General features: G+C 39.2%; 2 protein-coding genes across 2 annotated transcripts; both read right to left on the reverse strand.

Moving 5' to 3' along the window:
• Positions 1-2,799: 2,799 nt before the first annotated feature.
• On the reverse strand, positions 2,800-6,116 carry areg (amphiregulin). Its single transcript, XM_073465597.1, has 5 exons — positions 6,080-6,116; positions 5,200-5,361; positions 4,485-4,713; positions 4,155-4,325; positions 2,800-2,893 (listed from the first exon to the last, which is right to left on the reverse strand). Exons 1-5 carry the CDS (start codon positions 6,114-6,116, stop codon positions 2,800-2,802), a joined length of 693 nt encoding a protein of 230 aa, XP_073321698.1.
• A 5,839-nt stretch (positions 6,117-11,955) lies between these two features.
• LOC140995648 (proepiregulin-like) lies at positions 11,956-19,142 on the reverse strand. Its single transcript, XM_073465728.1, has 6 exons — positions 19,124-19,142; positions 18,794-18,997; positions 14,609-14,674; positions 13,544-13,670; positions 13,301-13,447; positions 11,956-12,948 (listed from the first exon to the last, which is right to left on the reverse strand). The coding sequence occupies exons 1-6, from the start codon at positions 19,140-19,142 to the stop codon at positions 12,882-12,884; spliced, it is 630 nt and encodes a 209-aa protein (XP_073321829.1). The 3' UTR covers positions 11,956-12,881.
• Positions 19,143-20,058: the final 916 nt, after the last annotated feature.

A 20,058-nucleotide genomic window follows, 5' to 3' on the forward strand; every position in this document is an offset into this window, starting at 1 on the left:
CTCAGGGTTATTCTCGTCTGCTGAATCTGTGTTTGGCTTAAAGGCCGAGGTGTTTGTGCGAGCAGGCTGCTGAGGAATGGGCTGCATCCACAGATGGGAATGTAAACACAATACTCAGGCAGAGATGCATAGACAAATAAGACTTTCATATAACACTGAGACACTTTATTGGTGATCAAATTCCATCCCTTTTCCAGAGTGAGATGAAGAGCGTTTCTCTGACCTATTACAACAGCAGTGCAATAAATAAAACCAAACCTACAGAACAGAAATTGACTGAATGCTCAGCATTCGCACATAAGAGACATCATAACAATAGTCCAACATACAAACAGTCATACACTCGTAAGCCATAAATAATCACACTAAATAAATTACATTCTAACAAGTACAGGACAGTGTTGTTATATTTTTACAGCATCTATTGAAGCAGTCTATTCACTCTACTGCTCTCTCAGGTCCTCAGACTCCTCCGGTCTGCGTCGCATTTGAATCGGGCAGCTGGATGAGGAAAGATGGAGAGAAATCAGATGTCAATAAACATGCTAACATAGAAACAATAAGCACTTCATATAAAAGTAAAGAAATCAAGCATGCAACAGTTCATTCAACACTTCCAACACTGTCATTTTTATGCGTATGTTGTGTTTGTGTGCTTTCTGGTTTTCAGTACAAAATAAAATCTTTAATGTAGAAAAAAAGATGCTTTAAAATTTAGTGGAGCAAAATAAAGTTGTATAAAAATGTAGATTTGACTAATGAAGTTTATTGTAGTTTATTCTGCAATTTGGCCAAGGACGTAATGTTTTCACCCGTGTCCGTTTGTTGGTTTGTCACCAGGATTACACAAAAAATACTGAACGGATTTCCATGAAACTTGGGTGGAGGATGGGTCTCAACCCAGAATAGAGCTCATTAGCTTTGGGTATGGATCCAGATAAAGAGATGGATTCAGGGATTTTCTTTTAATATTGCGAGATAGGGCGTTTGTCAACATTTTCATTAATTTCTCAGGGAATAACGCATGGATCTTGATGAAAAACATCCGGTGTATTTAGGTGGCTGGTACAGTTGGATGCAGATCAAAATAAAAATCCAGATCTAGCAGATTCAAATATGTTTAGTCTGATATTGGATTAGGCTTGATTTAATTAAAGGGGACTGATGGGCCTTGGCGGAGGTATGGAAGCTCTACAAACCGCCAGGGTAGCTGAAAATCATTTGAAAGAGAAAATGAAACTGTAAAATTATTAATCTACGCATCCATCAATTTATAGCTAGACATCCTGGTTAAACTTTAACATGTTTGGATTATTAGCAAGATGTCGGGTGTGTTCACTTTTGGTTTTACCTCCGAAATAAAGTGGTTTAAATGATATTGCTCAGAACTGTCTGAAATGAGACCCAAGTCATCAAAGAATCAAAATAATGCTTAGAATAGTGAGATTGTAACTTTCAGTTTGGCATTGATCTCATTTGCGTGAATCTTTACTGTATGTGTGAGCCAGACAACTTCTCTCAGGGAGGACACTGAGTGACACAGGTTATGAGGAGAATGCTGCATGCCTGCATTGTTTGTCATGCAGCTAACGTCTGTGTCTAAATGTCTGCACGCGTGTGTGTGCATGTGATGCTCAGTGAGATCTCGCCACATGTAAGCACACACTAAGCTCTCACAGCAAGGTCTTCACATGTCGTGTCAGTGTGTCAGTACTGTTATTGTTTCGACACACTGGTGAATGTGTACGACCGAGGTTTTTCTTTACGCTGGTATGCAGCGCAGAGATGGGACAGGCCGAAACACCCCCCGGCTAATCCAGGTTAATTCCTCTAGTGGGGATTCCTCTTTGCGTGATGCAATCGGCTGTACTCAATAACAACAACAGGCGGACGGGCTCTTCTGTCACTCTCTGGGCCCACTCTTTCCTGTTTGGCTTAAGGCTCACGTGAGCGCAGGACAGACACCGCCCTCTGAGGACTTAAGCAAGAGTTTTGCGTGAAATATATCACCAAAATATCGTCACCGGAAACACAGGAGCGCCTCATTACATTTCTTTTATTACAGCATCATGATCAAGCTTGTACGAAATGGCATTAATGTTGCATCAGCTTGAGGAAGCTTTGGGTTTCCAGAGCACGGTAGTTTGTCCCAGAATTACAAGTATTATAAGGAAAAATTTTATGTTTTAGCTGCTTAGTTTAGCTTACCGACAAGCAAGACTCAGGTTAGGTAACTTTACAAGAGAAAAGACGTTAACGGGGACGACTAACTGATGTTTTTTTGACATTGGCTGAGGCTACTGGAGTTCAAGCTTTCACAAATCCAACAGAGCAGAATAGAGATGCTAACGTCAGCCAAAACTCTAGTAGAGTCCAGGACAGGCTCCAAAACAGCAGGGAAATACTAGACAGAGTGGATATGTTATGAACAGGTCAGACTCGAGGACGTTACATTAATTCTGAACACAGAGCCCCATTTATTCCTATGAAAGCAGCTCAGTGGCGCGTTGAAGCCAAAAAAGCTCGACTCCCCCGGGTATGAAAATACCCGGATCTTCCATCTTGTGCGGCCTATTGAGCGTGTGTACTAGAGACATCGACCAGCCGAGCCAGCTGAGGTTAGCACCTGGCTTACTTGAAGGGGGATAAAATATGATTGTGCTTTTGAATGGCACGGTGTCAGAATTGAATAGATTTAATGCAGTATTAACTCACTAATAAGTACAGTGAGAGTGTGTTTGCGGACTCACAAGTAGGTCAAAACCTCAACAACACCTACCTCTTCATAACTTGATGCCCTCACACCACAACGTCACCGATGGGTTTCTGTAGCTTCTCCTGCTCCGCCCCAGTTCCCAGGTAGGATGCCAGGAAGTTTTTATGTGACCTGTAACTACAAAAGAGATTCAACGTGAGTACAAAAGCCGAGCGTAGCACTCATGATTATCAGATGACCGCAGAAAAGAGAGCAGAGTCAGTTACATGACTTTGATCCTGCCCGGACAAATGAAACTCGAGGTGTGTTTTTATTGTATTTTGGCAGTAATTTCCAAGGATTAGGGCCCATAAAGTACATTGTACATTAACCCTGTTACAACATTTTTTTCATTTTTTATTTTCTGCTTTGCTGTGAAGTGAAACTGGAGGCAGTTCACTCTCACAGTAATAAGTTCTACTTTCGCTCCACCTCCACACTACAGCACTTTGGCTGACTGTGGCTGTAAAGCTTTAATTGCGCCGCTGATGGTTTCATGGACTATTGACTTTGTCCCACATTCCAGCAATTGTGATCTGGTTACATATTGATAAGGAACCCGCAATTATACAATAAATGACTTGGCACACAATTACAGTAAGTAAAAGATCGTCATTTGAAAGAAATCATGAGTAATACATACAGTATATTAATCGACGTGATGCAATCTGTGTTGAAATTTCAGATTTCACTACAAGTCGAGTTCAATTTGCGAAGGTGGTGAGCAATACCTGTATAGTGAGGGTGTGTTTGGGTGTGTTAATGTGCTTTTTGATGTGTCAGTGTGTTCGAATGCCAAGAAGTGTTCCTGGGCAGGATGTGTGGATTGCAGATGTGATTTATATTACACTGAAATTCACCAGGGTGTGGATGGTTTGCTTAAAGCTTCACTACTTCACCTATGACGGCTTTAAAGAATAAAGAAGAATACAAGGTCTTTTGTACCAAACCAAGGGCACTGGCTCTTCCCTTATTATAGCTGACATCATAACCAGAATATTGTGATCTGGTTTTTAAGTAAAAATAACTGTGTAGTTTTACTGTGGCCAGCTTACTGCAGGAGGCCGATAAGCTTGACCGACGGGTTTGGAGCAATTTGATTCTTAAATTTTTTTCACAAACTGAACTGAGGTCAATTGGAAATGTTGCTTAAGAAATTTTCTTTTCTCACTGTTTCCTATCGTTTTTTTCTAAATCAGGGTTAAGACTGCCACTGAGGCACACATAAAGTCACCACTTGCATCTTTAAACCTCGTCGCTTGTGAGTTTTCACCAGTTTCGCCACTGGCTTCCCACCCACAAACACTAACACCGCCTTTTGAAAGCTTTTAGTGCCTCTTTAAAATCAAAGTATGTGTAGTAGTGTGTATATGCGGCTGCGTGTCTCTTGCATACTCACTGAGCACAGGTCATGAGTAGGATGGCGGTGCAGCTGATGACTGACAGGACCACAGCAATGACCACTAAGACCGTCTGCACCAGCTCGGTGTGGTTGATCTGACTGGGCTGGGTGTTTTTAACGCCCAGGGTTTTGGTCGCGCAGCGCTCCCCATCGTAACCCTTGATACATCTGCAGAGTGAAAAGTTAACAGAGCAAATTGATCAGCCAGTGACAAGACATGACATCAGATATTGAACTCATAGTGTCAATTGAAAGAGGTTTAAACTTGGTGCGCACGTACAGGATGTACTGAATCTAGTCAACAATTTGAACTGATGCTGTACTCACATGCAGACGGGCTCCGACAGGCCCTCTATGTTCTGGCAGTGACCATGAATGCAGTAGCCCAGGTAGATGGAGGTGCAGGGATCATCTGTGGTGCTGTGAGTCGACGTGTATCCGTTGGTGAGGAACGTGTGCTCCGGGTTGAAAGCAGTAGTGCTTTTGCTCCTGCTCTTGTTCCTCCTCTTGCCTTTGCCTTTCTTCTTCCTTCTCTCATCTCTGTTGGGATGTAAGTCTGTTGTAGGAGACAAATGTAATTAAGTGTATGGTGTCATTTAGTTAAAACTTAGAGGAGTTTTAAACTGAAGGTTCAGATATTTATATATATAAATATATATATTTTTTTTTTTTCAGGATAGCCAGGCTGGGTGTGTTTGGAAAATGTATCATCTTTTTAAGATCAGTATTCCTTCTTAAATGTTTTTTTTTTACTAATGACAAATCAAGATAATGCAAGATAAGCATCCTTTGTTTCATTTAATTTAAAACCTGACTCAAGTGGGAAAAAAAGTATTTTATTTTGCACTTTTAGGAGAAATAATGTGTTGAAAACCTTTTAACCTTCTAGCTCAGTTTTTTGTCCCTTTTCTTTTGTATTCAGAAAACATTTGCTGATCACAGATTTACTAACATATGAACTTAAACCCAAGTTGACCTCCATTTAAAAGGGGGAATTCAAAAGGCCAAGAAGAAAAGAGTTTGTCTGTCGTACCTAGAAGGCTGAAGTTTTCGTTGTCTCCTCCTGAAAGCTCCTCGTCTACTTCCAGCTCGTCATCATCGCTCAGCTGGAGGCCCTCCCCAGAGGCCGGACCCCCGGTGACCCCAGCTAGTTCACTGGAGAGCACGGTCCCAGATCCCTGAGTACCAAGAGCACCGCAGACTACTGTAAAACCAAGAGGACACACAGAAAAAAAAGTTCATAACAGATCAACAAAATGATAAACTGGGAAGCAATTAGGGTCAAAGTTTCAATCATATGGTGTAGTTTCATGTGTTTTTTCTATTGCGTTCTTTCAAAGGAACTGTTGCCTGAGATGAAATACAATTCAGCTTAAAAAGTAACCAAGGTGAAGACATATAATTGGAAATTGATGAAATGGCATTTATTCTTCTTCACCAGGAGCCTAAAGGTTGCTTAGTTACTTTCTCTAAACACTGTATTCTGAAATCTTGGCTCTTTTACAAACTGACTCATCCATTCACATTCACAACAATCTGAGCTTTCAAATTAGACACATATTGTATTAGCACTGAAACCAGTAAGACCAGTCCTCATCCAGAACTGCACTGTACCTGAACACATCGTTCACAATAGACAAAAACAATGATTTATATCACTCAATGAAGTATGTGAAATATGTTGACCTTTGGCAGTGTACAATAATTTGGTCTATTAATAGATTTTGAGAGTCAGATGTGACACAAATATCTCTCTAAAACACCTGAATATCTTCGTCCTGCCTGACAAGTCCTCACTTGCAGAGACATTTCTTCCTTCGTACGCCCCTGATTATCTGTCCTCAAACCATTTTACATTTGCTGTCTGCACTTCACACACACTAACACACACACACACAATATAGGCACAAGTCCAGACTTACCGAAGCACAGGAGACAGGTGAGGACGAGAGTGTTCATATCCCAGGAAGAGAGTGTGGTGTGTATGACAGGCCTGTGCTAATCTGTGTGTGTGTCAGAGCTGTGTGTGTGTGTGTGTGCTTGTCCCCTGCTGATAGAAGTTGTGCTTTGCTCTCCTTACCTCTGCTGGGTGCAGCTTTTATAGAGCAACGCCTGCCTCTCAACTCCAAGGAGTAAGAAGGGTGTGTGTGTGTGTGAGAGAGAGAGACAGACGCAACTGTGTAGGCGCGTGTGTGTGTTTAAGTGTGTTTGTGTATGTATGTGCACGCTTAAACAGTTAGAAGAAGAGGTGTGTGATTGTGTGTGATTGTGTGTGTGTGTGTGTGTGTGTGTGTGTGTGTGTGTGTGTGTGTGTGTGTGTGTGTGTGTGTGTGTGTCTGGTGATTAATCTGCCCCAGGCAACACATTTTGCGCCTAATGACGAGGCTTCTGTCGGGGAATAATAAGTCTGAACGAGACTGAGACACAAAACAGTTTGAGGTATTCTGACTTGTTTCTGGTTACCATTAACACACACACAAACACTCGCTCCTGCTTCTTTAACTGTTATTGCTTCCGCACCTCTTCCTCTACGGTCACAATTACAGCATGTACCCATTAGTCCATCAGTAACACACACACACATACTAACAAACTCATACATTGGAAAAAATGCCACTTCAAAAATAAGAAAAGAAACTAGGAATACAAAGTGTGTGTGAAAATTGTTAAGATGCCTTGAAATAAGATGTGATGTCTAAAAACGTTACTTGTTTGATTATTGTGTCTCATGTTAAGTGTAATAAGACATTTTGACTACCTACACCCATGTAAACTTCTCAGAAAATGAAAAAAGCTCATCATATTTTCATATTTTATTTAATTTGGGCATTTTTCAAAGTGGTACAGGAGGGTTTAATAGGCTTATAGGTACACTATGTAGTTTAGGGGAAGAAATTTAAATCAGAAGAGAAAGATCTTTATTGACTGATTTTTTTATGCTAAACAAACTGACCTTGAAGGGCAACACAATTTCATACTGTTTTACATATATTGGGTGGACCCTGCCACCTTTCTAGCTTCAAACAGTATTCTGAGGACCTTATTTTCTTCTGAGAACAACTTGTTTATTCTGTTATGGAAAATAATTAATTCTGAGTTTGTTTTATTACCTCATTAATATTGTAAATATTAAAACCTCTGGGTTTTATTTCATTCTCCAAGACTACATAGTGCCCCCTTTGAGGAGTTACGAGGCTTGGCAACACACACTTACGACTTGTGCTATTTATAAACTGCATCAGGAGTCACGTCTGCACTTAACTCAAGGTACAAAGAGCTCAATGAAAAAAATATATGGCATTGATACCAATAATAAGAATCATAAAACTGATTTACGTGATTGATAAATAGTATCATGTACAGATATTTTGTAAACAGTGAGAATGGATCCCAGATATGTTGATATGACTCCATGAACAAACAACAGCAAATTCACCTCTGATTTTTGTGTTTTTGCTGAGCGATGAGTCATGAGTCAGTGTGATTTCACACTGGTTTAAACACGATTAAAACAAATCTGTTATTTTAATATTACATGTATGTTTTGTCTTGTTCAACAGGGTGTCTTTCCCCGTCTGATGTGTTGTGTGTGTGGTTTCATTAAATGCTGTCATTATTTCAGTACGCTGTAACCATGAGGAGACCTTAAGGTATGGGTGGGGATGCTGCTACAGAAGGGTGTGTTAAAAATGTTGTTGTGTCTGTAGACAGAGGCAGCCCCATCATTCGTGCTCCGCAGGAATCCCATAGAAACCTGCAAGGAATGCCGGGAACTTTTCCATGTCATTCCTCAGCCTCAGCAACAACCACAAGCTCCTTATGCGTTTTTGTTTATAAGCGCTGTGGAATGAAATTGTTTGGATTATGTGTAATGGCATTGGGGATATGTAATACGAATATGTGGAAAGTCTGACACAAGGCTGGAGGGAAGCACCTCATAACAGCCGCCCACTGTAAACACACCGCAACGTAGCTCACGACATGAAGGAAGACAACTTTCTGACACGCAAATACAGCCGTAACTATTTGGATAAAACTTTGAATCATGCTTTTTCACAAAGTAGTTGTCCCAATAAAGGGGATTATTGCACACGTGAAGGATAACCTACGACTTGGATGCAAGCTTTAAGTGTGCAAACACACCTGCAGATACAGAACAACCTTATAAGGCTGGTGAATAATACTGTACTTTGAGATAATCCATGATGTATTTTTCCGGTATGCACCGGTTGATACGTGTTTGGCCTCTTGAGGTGTTTGCCCTGATTTGTAACACCTGTCCCAGTTGGTGTGATGCCAGTCAGGTGAATGCCATCCTGAAGAATGCAGTTTATTGTCGTGTTAGTGTTATAAATGTGCGACTTTCTCGTTCTTTCTTTGAGTTAAACGGTAATCCCAAACACAGATCCAGATGTTTGTTTACAATAACTTTCAGGTTTTTTACCCAAACTGCATGTGCAACTATATTTCTTTAAATGTTTAAGTTAAAGCTGAAAATGAGAACAGAAATAAACAAGGTGCAAATGCAAATCAAACACCAGTTGCCAACCCAGATTCGACTGTTGTTAGCGGGACGTCACAGTGACTTCTAAAATGCTAACATGCTAATGTTTAGCAGGCTTGCCATCTCAGTTTAGCACAAAGCATGCTAATATGTGGTAATTACCAATTAAATACAATTAAGTATTCGATGGCTTTAGGTTCCCGACTTCACGAGGGAGCAGTTGTATGACGTCACACAACAATGGCTGCACCCATGGGAAGGGGGTAGGGTGTATTTGTAGACTACAGTATTTGTATAAGACCAGTGAATAAAAGGGATAGATATGTTTCCAAGTATAAAATGTATAATGGCATTTGTTACGTCATGTGTCGCTTTTCATCCTCTATTTAGTCCATAATGCAAGAGGGCTGCACTGCTGAGGGCTCGAGTCTGGGTACACTTGCCAAAGAGATATCATTTTTTATGGTCAGTCAAGTTTTTTGCTCGCTTTTGGCGTCTTGCACCTGGAAAGCTCGGACTAGGAATTTCCGACCACCAACGTTGTCAGGAATGCAGCATTAGTTTGACCCATACGGACATTTATTGTTAGGTGGCGACCTCTAGTGGCCATAGTGATTATGAGGGGAGGAAAGGAGGAAATCAGGTGACAAGAGCGACAAAGTCAGCACAAAGTGGAGGCACTTTCTCTATCAATCTCTCTAGCAATCAACCTATTTAGTCGTTTAGGTACGAGGACGTGCTGTTTTAACCCAAACCATGTTCTCTAACCCTAACCAAGGGGTTTTTTTGTGCCTAAACCTTACCAGATCTTTAAAACAGCCAAACACATATTTCTTTTTTACAACCCTGCTGAGAGTTTCCGCAAATCTGCCACAAACAACCTCAAAATGACGCTGGAGTAAAAAGTCATCAGGATTCCTTCTCTGTGAACCATCAATGTCTGTAGATTTTTTTTTTTTTAATTCATGTAGTAGATGATGAGATATATCACTGGATGAATGGAAATTTTGACCTGCTGGTGGCGTAAGAGAATAAGTCACAGAATTACAAAAATCATTAGGATTCACCCTTTGGGAATCATGAATGTCTGTACAAAGTTTCACATTAATCCATCCAATAAGCTGTGGAAATATTTCAGTGGTGGTGGACCGACCGACAAACCTACATTACCATCCCTACAGCCGTGCTGCTAGCGTGTCAAACAAATGTAACAGTGAAAATATGACATGAATCATCCTCAAGTTACAAAATAAATGTGTGCATGGTACACGTGGACACTTTGTTTTGTTAAAGGACACGCAAGGATGTGCTTAATGGGTCTTCCACCAACCACATTACTCACTGCATGAGCAACCTACTATTACTTATGCAGTAATTAGGTCTTAACATTGAATGAGCACAGTGTGGAGATTAGAGAAGCATTTCCTGGATTTTGTTGTGAATGTTTAGCCAATGGTTTTATATTTAGAACAAAACAGAGACCGCTCAGAGGGTGTGTTGTGTGTGTAAGTGCATGCTTATGTGTTTTTAAGTATGTCCTAAACAGAGCAGCATCTGTGGGTGAGTTAATGTTTATGTGTAATCATTGCTGTTCATTAGCATAGAGAACATATAAAGACTTACTCAAGGTGTTAAAAATGGTTCATTGACTCTGGTTGAAGCACTAATGAGGGAGCAAAGATTATTGATTAACTTGTCGCCGGACACTGCACTCATTAGATCAGACATGACTAACCTACAACAAGCATAACTATTTATTTGCATTATGTGAGTGCATTTGATCCTGCTATTTTAAATTTTAATATATTTAATATTTAAGTTTTAATCACAAAGTCTTTAGAAATCCTTCTGGGGCTATTTTGAAAGGTTATAAGCTGGTTTTGGGCTTAAAAAATGTATAAAAACTATACATTGCTGGATTTGAAATCTCATTGGCTACATGATGCATCAGTCATCTGGAGGCTGGCGTGTAAGCAGCTCAGGAGAGAGAAGAAAGACTAGAGAGTGGGTCACTTGTCAACACGACACTGGCTGTTGTAGGACCTAGTGCGGGCATATAAGCTCCAAACAAACAGCTGCTTTTGCCATTTTGTCACCATTTAATAATGAAATACTGTGTTTTGGATTAAATGTGTCACTAAAATAGGTCAAGTGGATATTTGGGAATAAAGAAAATACAGTTTTTGATGTGAAAGTAGAAGTACAACAGAAGTACAACCATAAAATACTGATACTTTTCAGGTGATTGTATCCAAGGGTCAGTAAAAATGAATGTAGAGTCAAAAGTAGAGTCATGACACTTGACATCTCCTGACATCTTGTCAAGGTCCTGACAAGTTTGTGTGTCTCCTTAAAGAGACAGGAGCTAAAACAGAGAGTTTCATACAGAGGGGGAATATAGTGCTACTGCATTGGACAGTATGAGAAAACCAATGTGTTTTTTGTGCATTAAAGCATGTTATGAACCTGAAATTAGTATGTCTCTTTAACAAAGATTACCAAATGCACCAAATTTGAAGGAAATTCCAAATAAACTCTTGGTCCCAGTTTTGTCTTACGCTCCCACTGCTACCATAGTTTATCATATTCAAAAAGTACAGTAACAGGTTAGATAGTGAATCAAATACTCTGTTCTTCCATTGTTTTTTAGCCAGTGTTAGACCTTCATGTTTCAAAGGTTTTGTAGATCTTTCTCACTGCATACATTTTGACTAGTCATAGCAGGATAAGCACAGGCATAGTAATCTTAATAATGACTCACATCCTTCGAGCCAGCGTGCAGTTACCCTGGAACTGTGAATCGAGAACAGCTGCTCTTCATTTAAGTAGTACAACTCCTATTCTAGAAAAAACTATGTAAGACACAAATCAAATTCAATACAATGATTTGCAAATCAAATAAAAGCTTTTTAGAGGCTTTGAGGATATATGAAGCCTTTTCGGTAGAGCTTGAAATAAAAGAGCTACAGTTTAAGACAATACAAACTGTCCCACAGTAGCTTACATTTGAAACTTAAATGACTCATCAGATGATTCACTTTTACTTACTGTTTAATAATGTTGCTCAGTGGATCCACTTTATTTTTACATGCACTTACTATAAAAAAAATCATATTTGTGTCCTAAATGAAGTCCAGAAAAGAGTTACAGGGCTGAAAATCAGTATTTAAATGAAGGGAGAACAGGCTGCAAGTTTGAAATGTATTTGCTTTATTTTTATTTTAATAAACATGTTTTTTTTTCTGGTACACGTACAGCTACAGTAATACTGCCATTGCAAAAGTTACAGAAATGTGTTGGTAGAGAGAGATGTTTTCATCCGAAGAAAAATGTGAAAACTGCTCAAGTCGTGAAAAGAATGTGAAATGTGAAGATTTTCAGTTGTAGCCTTCGGACAGCAATGTCGTTTCAATAAAAAGAAACAAAAAAAGAATCCAGGAGTAAAAAATTCAAGTTGTTTTCATTTTTGTAGCAGTAACAGAGCTTCCAAAATAAGAAAAGATTCTAGTGTATACATTAATACTTTATAATAAATTATCAAAATGAGAACACTATCTGCCTACAGAAATAATAAAACACAGAACTGTTATACTCAGTGGCCAGTTTAATGACACTGATGACAGTAATGGTTTGATATTCATCATAGCTACAGAGGGCTAAAAGTCACAATAAATACAAGCTATATCGGGCATAAAGGTATGATACTGTATGAAGGCGGCTAAATGGTTAAGAGGTGATCATTATAATTTTTAATATGTTTATTTTTATTTGTCTCTGAGGCTGGTTTAAAAGAGCCTGTGAAGATGCTACATCAATGTGACTGTCACTGTCAGCCAAATTCAGTCAAATGTGATGCCAAGCTTCGGCTTGTTGCCTTTCTCCGTGAATTTTACGCCGTCATAGTTTCACCCACAGAAACTGCTTTTGTGTATCTCACTATTCATCTTTTCAAACATGAGGGTAGCAGGTGCTGAAGCAACACTGGAGCAGCACACAAAGCAGGCTGAACATTTTAATCTCTTTGTGTTGATCTGCCTGCTTTATAAAGTGATCCAAAGCCGCGTGACGTAGAGTACTGCAAGAGGGAACAATCCAGTAAACCAGTCACTGAGTGTAAGATCGTCGGGTAACGTCATGATGCTGAAGTTTTCACTAAGAAACTGGGAAAATCCTGGTTTGCCTTTTTCCAGCAGCGGTGGATGCAGGGAGTGTGTGGCCCTCTAAGCAGTCTGGACTCCTTTGTATCCCTGCCGCTTCTGCTGACGTGGGAATTTGTTTTTCTTATACCTGTAAAATAACACAGAACAACCAAATCATTGACTCATCATCCATCCTTAAAAAATCCTTAAGATGAACTGAACTGGTGACCAGGTTTAAGAGATTGCAATCATCGTCTGTGGTTTGACATGACTCTGCATGAAACAGGATGTTGAGGCAGACTTCACGTCATGAGGGGCTTCATTTGTAAAACGAGCTACACCTGCAAGTTTTACATGATGAAAGGAAGTGTCTGAGTCACCCTCGTAATCGATGAGCACACTGTGTTTTTGTTGAATTTTTGGGTGATCCTTTAAGTCACATTAAAAGTCATTGATATTACAAACACACACACACATTGATTGTCAGTCTGAAGCCTTACCATTTGCAGCAGAAGTACAGCACTCCGGACAGGCCTATGATCAGCAGACTCACACAGAAAATGGCGACAATTATCTGCTCCTCTCCCATTGGCTGAACGACGAGCTCCGGGTTGCTACACCTGGGGCCGTAGAAGCCCCTCTCGCACCTGCAGCGCAAAGAGACGAGTCATTCATGATCACACAGGATGATTACAAGCAGCAGACACACGCACACTCACACACACTGACACACAAGATCGTACTTGCAGTGGTGTTCATTGATGTCCACCAGCAGCATGCACTGTCCGTCGTTGAAGCAGTACTTGTCATACGAGCTGTCGCAGTTCTGTGTCGACCGCTTCACCACATGAGGGCGCGCTTCTCCCTGACCTGAAACAACCAAAAACAAAGGCAGCTGTTGGAAACCTTTTCACAGCAGCATTTTCACTGAGTGGATCTCTGCTGAGCGTCTGGGATGAATCCACATTTGTTCAACATGCAGACTCGTGTTCAGAGACAGACACATGTTTCATTAAGCCGATAAAAAAAGCAACCTGATGCTGTGACTGTGTTGTTCCATTTTCTAGTAGAAATATATTATTATTATAAAAATTACTGTGAGTTGCAGTTTAATTCAGTAACTTTACTCTTACTCTTTATTTAAATGGGGTGTATTTTTATTAGATTGTGCCTCTATTTGCACTTTGTGACTTTCTTTTGTGAAAAGAAAGTAAACGGCTGAGCTGAAATTGTCAGCAATTAAGGGCTGCAACTAATGCTTTCCTTTCACTATTGATCACTCTACCAACATGATGGATTGCATGGAATAATCTATTTATCTATGAAAGGTCAGAAAATTGTGAAAAACACAGTTTAAGTTTACAAATAATATAGCACAGAGAAAATCAACAGATCCTCACACTGGAGAAGCTGGTACCAGCTACTGTTTGGTATTTTAACGTGACTCAAACAACTGATCAGTTATCAGAATAGCTACTTTTTTTCCAGGCGATCAACTTATTGAAGAATCATCATCTTGCTGTTTCAGCTTTACAGCACTTTACCCTCTCATATCTCAAATCTATTGTAGGCTTCACACTGAGTTGAAAATGCTCCTTAAATGTCTCATTTAGGTTTGATTCATTCATTACTGTCACAACACACGATTCTTTCTTTTCCTTGACATTATCTATGGTTGTCACTTAAAATGATGTGTTTGTGGAAACAGTTCAAAGACCAATCCCTGCACATTTATCATACTTGACAAATAAAGCGATTTGTTATTGTAGAAAAAGAAATGAAATCACAACAGCTGTCTGGGTGAATACCTGCAGGTAGAGAGGCGCTGTATGAGACGCTCTTGGTGAGAACGTACGGCCACAGCAGCGTGACACCTGTTGAACGGAGAACATTTGTCTCATTAGTGTCAGTGGATTTAAGATGAGGAGGTTTTTCACGGACGTTGACTTTAACCCATGTCGTGAGTCACCTTACAATGAAGGTGAGCCCTTGTCACAGGTTTAGTTGTGATCAGTTGAGAGAACGCGATTATCTCTTCTCAAATTGTTTAATTTAAACAATTTTAGGGGGCTTTCTACTTTTTTTTCCACTTCAGATGAGAAAAACCCTGAATTCATATCTTACAAGTGTTTTCCCACATTGACCTAGTTTGGCACCACAGATGACATGCAAACAAACAGAGTTCACAAGTGCAAATGTCAGTTTCACATGACAAGGTAATGTTTACAAACTGGCTGAACATGATATTTGACCTGAGCGAGGGGACTGATCTGTGTTTGATGTGTGTGTTTAGATAAGGCAGCACACATTAAGGAAAATGTAAAAAAAACAATAAAAAACATTTTTTGGCAGGCAACATCAGATTGGCTTCCAGGTTCTTTGTGTAAACTATTCCAAGCAGGACGTGATGTGGTGTGGCTCGTGTTGCCCAGCCCACATGCTTGTACCAGCCTGCACAGCTCCATAATGCAGACGCCCACATTCCTGCAGGCAGGACAGAAAAACACATGAACGTGGATGCAAGATGCGTCTGGTTATGACTGGTTATGAATCGGGTTATACTTGCTGTAAAACCATCGCTCTCTGTCTGGTGTCTGTCCGTTGTTATGGCTGCAGAGATATTTTCCTCGGTGTTTGCTGTGAGAAGACTCAGCCCGGTTGTTGGGTGTTTCTGACGTGGCTGATTGGTGTAAAGTGCACATTTATATCATTAATCACTAACTCACTGTCTCTCCCCGGCTCATCAAGAACCAGCAGGATCCAGATACTCATCTCACCTCATGAGGGGTAATTTGGATGGGAGTTACACCTGTATTTTTCCAACAGTTTGCAAAATCATAAGTTAATTGGACTCTTTGACGGTTTGAAAATTGCAACATTCTGCTGCACCAATGTTTGGTGCCTCAGGTAAAGGTGAGCAGGGCTACAACAAGCTGACTTTATATGACCCACATAATGGAGAGCAATATTACAGGAAAGGTCATCAGTGGCTCAGCTCCTATCGTGATGGATAACTGGAGGAATAAATGTAGAAGATGGACGGGATTGTTACAAAAGGAGGAGGCATTTTGGGATTTCCACAACTTTCTGCAGTTTATTAGTCGATTTTACTTGGCAATTCTTACTTGAAAATTCTGATCAGTTTCTTGGCTTTTTTAAAGTAAAGTAAACTTTTAAAATTTACAATTTAAACAATGAGCGAAAAATAGGGAAGACAAAAAAATCCCAAATGAAAAAGCTCCTCATAGTCAAAAAATAAAAAATAACTAAGTAGCCTACTTTTAATCATGTAATGCACACATTTAGTATGAATGCACAATAAATCAAAATATTATCAAAATCTCCAAATCATAGAGGCTGCAGTTTTTTTGATAAACAGGTCAAATGTGTGACAACAGCCTTTTAATTACATACTGTATCGCTGCAAATCTACAGATGTTAAATAACTTATACAGACTCTAACAGATGTCACATCATCATGATATTACTATTTTTCATGATGTTAATCACATCGCAATGTGCTTTTTGGACCATATCATGCAGCCATAGTAATACTCCTCTACATGTACTTTTTACTCTGTTACATTTATTTCACTCGCTGCAGTTACTGGTCGGTTTGCAGATGATTATCAATCATTGGGTTTTGAATGAATGAGTCCTGTCTAGACGTTTCAGATGTCTTCTGATGAGTTGTGAGAAGCTGATTTTCTCTCTGACCTTCTCAGTGGTTCCTTTAATATATCTGCTCGATGCCAAATGTGGCCGAAGTATTCAATACCACAAAAGGACAAAGATTAGAGAAAAGTCCAACACATGAGGCACATTTTTGAAGGCTGGGCTCCAGACTCATTTTTCACACTGGTTGCACTGATGTGCCTAACGGTGCGACCAATAATACACTGTATTTTAATTCCTTAACAGATTGTGTAAATGAAACAAGAAAAAGGTGCAAAAACATGTCTTTCTTCTTTTAAATCACATGCAACAAGAAACTGCGATAACCTCACTTGTTTCTGGGTGCATGTGTGACCAATATAGTCGCACCCTGGAGTATTTTAGTATTTTAAACTAGATGCAGCTCAGCCAGTTCCAACAGTAAAATGTACCTTAAGCATATCTTATATTTCTTCAGTACAAGTACTTTTTTTCACGTTAGTAAAAGGATTTCAAATGCAGGACTTTTATTGGTAATGGAGTATTTTTACATGGTAGTATCGGTAGGTAAAGTATTTGAGTACCTCCTCCATCAGTTTATATAAGATAGAATATATTGTTACCTTCTTATGTTTGTTATTTGGCTTTTTATTGGTAAAAATGAACCTAAACAAGATGTAAATGGCAGATTAAGTCAGACCACATGTGCTTTCAAATAATAATCCATTTGTGGTTTAATTGCCAGCGTCTGTCAGCATCCCTCAGGCTCCACGCTCACAATGTACGTCAGCTCATTAAAACAGGCATGAAGCAAGTTTCTTCTCTGAAATCTTCCACTTTACCTTAGACCTGAAGAAACAGGCCTTTTACCTGGGGATATCTGTCCATCTGACTGACTTAACAAGTACTAACAGAGGAAATCAGATCCTTTACGTGTCGGACATTTCAGTACTTAAAGTGTGGGTGTCTGTGCACAATCTGGCGTGATTTTGTCGCTCCTGTACTACAATTAGTCCTCAGTACTGTCTAAAACAGCTTCCACATCTCACATCTAAACAGCCTTGGAAATTAAAACAGTTTTAGCTGTGCAGGATATTCGTGCATGGTGTGCAAATGGAAGTTTGTCACTGACAGTAGTTTTTTCACTGCCAATCATGTGGCGTAGCCGAATCGTTTTAGATCCTACGTTCCCTGAAGGCAACATGATAGGGGAAGGTCTGTAGCCTTTTGGTTAAGCTGTCTGTCATGATGCCACACCCCTCTCAGTTGATGCCACGCCCCCCACGCTAGATCAGGGTCAAAAGTCTGAAACTGAAAAAAAGATTTGAAACTGAATTTATTTTTTTATTTTTATTTTGAATACGTTGATGTATTTTTCAAAATTCAAGATCAAAACTTGAAATTTCAGTTTCAAATTTTACTTTTTCAAGTACAAAACATTTGACCCTGATTTAGCTCCATATTCAGAGCAGCTTGTTTATTCAGTTATGAAAAAATAAATACTTCTTTCTATTATTACCTCATTATTATTATAAATCCATCCTATGATTCCACCACTGACTTACAATAATCCAGTAGTATAATATATGATATGATAATGACAGTATCATTCTGCTGCATAACTGGGAAGCTACTTCTACTTTTGATACTTTAAGAACATGTAACTAATACTACTTAAGTACTTTCACTCAAGTTACATTTTTACATTTACATGCAATGGAGTATTGCTACTTTTACTTGACTTCTTCCTCCACAATTCAAGCTGCAAAAAAAGAGTACAATGTGAGAGGAGTACAATATGTTTGAGTAAAAGTATAAATATTTAGATACTTTACTCAAGTAAAAGTAGCAGTGCCATGCCCTAAGACAAGTAGACCCCACATTCAAAATGTTACTTAAATTACCAAGTAAAAGTAGAGAAGTACCATCAGCTACATGTACTTTAAGTAAAAGTACTCGTTTTGCAGATAAATGGCCCCTGTGAGTGTTGTTTGATTAATCCATTAATCCATTGTAATCTGAAAAGTAACGAGTAACTACAGCTGTCAGACAAATGTAGTGGTGTAAAAAACACATTATTTCCCTCTGAAATGTAGTGAAGTAGAAGCATAAAGTAACATAAATTGAAAATACTCGGTAGCAATACTCAGAACTGCACTCAGGTAAATGCGTAAATGTACTCAGTTACTTGTAAGTTCAGCTCTCAGTGGTTCCTTGTGCTTGTGGAGCTGATCTCAGTCCACAGCTGAACCCCGTCAGACCTCATCGACGCAATAAATTACAGCAGAGTCAAACACAATGTGAGCCTGACTGTCAAACATTAAAGAGGATCTACTGACCGATCAGTGAGAGCAGCGCTGCAGGTTTGCAGGTCAGATCCATCTCAGAGCCGCTGGCAGGAGGCGCAGGTACCGTCTGAGGAGAGGAGCTGGTCTGGAGACGCTTCAGACTTACTGTCAAAATAACTATTAGGTAAGAAGAGGGCAGGCGATGCGCTTCCTGTCGGAGACAAACCTGGAAACCAATGGGCTCAAACCTGCGGTCTGGGTGTGGTGACACACTCCTGTAGTTCAGACAATTTCACACATCAAAGGTCCGAATAAAAAGACGGACCCTGAAGGCACCAGTTAAAAAACCAGGAGGAAGGGCTGCGGCTGCTGCTGTCTCACTCATCTTCCTGTCACTCATGGACTTCTGCAAAATCAGATGGGAGTCTGGCCTTTACTCACAGTTTGTACTATTGAAGAAAGACAGTGATGGAAGAAGCGTTCAGGTCCTTTACTTGTGATTTAAAACACAATGTGAAAAATACTCTATTACAAGTAAAAGTCCATTATTAAAATCATACTTAAGTAAAGGCACAGAAGTGTTAACAGCAAAAATAAAGTCTCAAAAGTGAAAGTGGTTATTATGGATGAATCATTCTGTTTATTTATAAAGATTATTATGTTTATTTATAATATGAAGTCAGAATATTTCAGGACTGTCATAACTATTGTTTAAAAATATTGCTAATTAAGTATTTTAAAAACACATTTGACTACTCAAATAATATAAAGATGTGAAATGACATGAATGAGCTGTTTTTCAGTAAACAGTCACATATCATTTAGTTATCATATAATCATTTTTGTGCCATTTCTTTCCTCATTGATGTGACTTTAAGTGTTGCCTGTTCATAAAAAAGCTCTCTGTGTTTCATCTTCAACATTAACTAGCAGATCAAATATATAATTGTACTGTTTGGTCTTTAGCATGCAGCTCGTCTACATGCTGACTTTATGAAATGCTTTGAAAATGTTATGTAATTAGATTTTTAGGAGAGCTCTTTTACAGTTTGTCTGTGGCTCACTCAGCCAAACACCATGCACCAGTAGTCAAAGAATAGCTATGGCTTCAATGTTTTTATTTTAAATTTTAAAATCTTATATTCCAAAGTAGTAATTATGATATTTTGAAGAGATTTTCATCTGACATTAGTTGTGTTTGGCAGTAGTGGAAGGAGTACTGAGATATTTCTTTTAATGTAATTATTATTATTATTGTAGTTATTATACATAATAATATTAGTGTCAAAAGTAAAAGTACCCATTACCTGGGGTGG

Source organism: Pagrus major, chromosome 5, assembly GCF_040436345.1.
Source record: "Pagrus major chromosome 5, Pma_NU_1.0".
Taxonomy (NCBI): domain Eukaryota; kingdom Metazoa; phylum Chordata; class Actinopteri; order Spariformes; family Sparidae; genus Pagrus; species Pagrus major.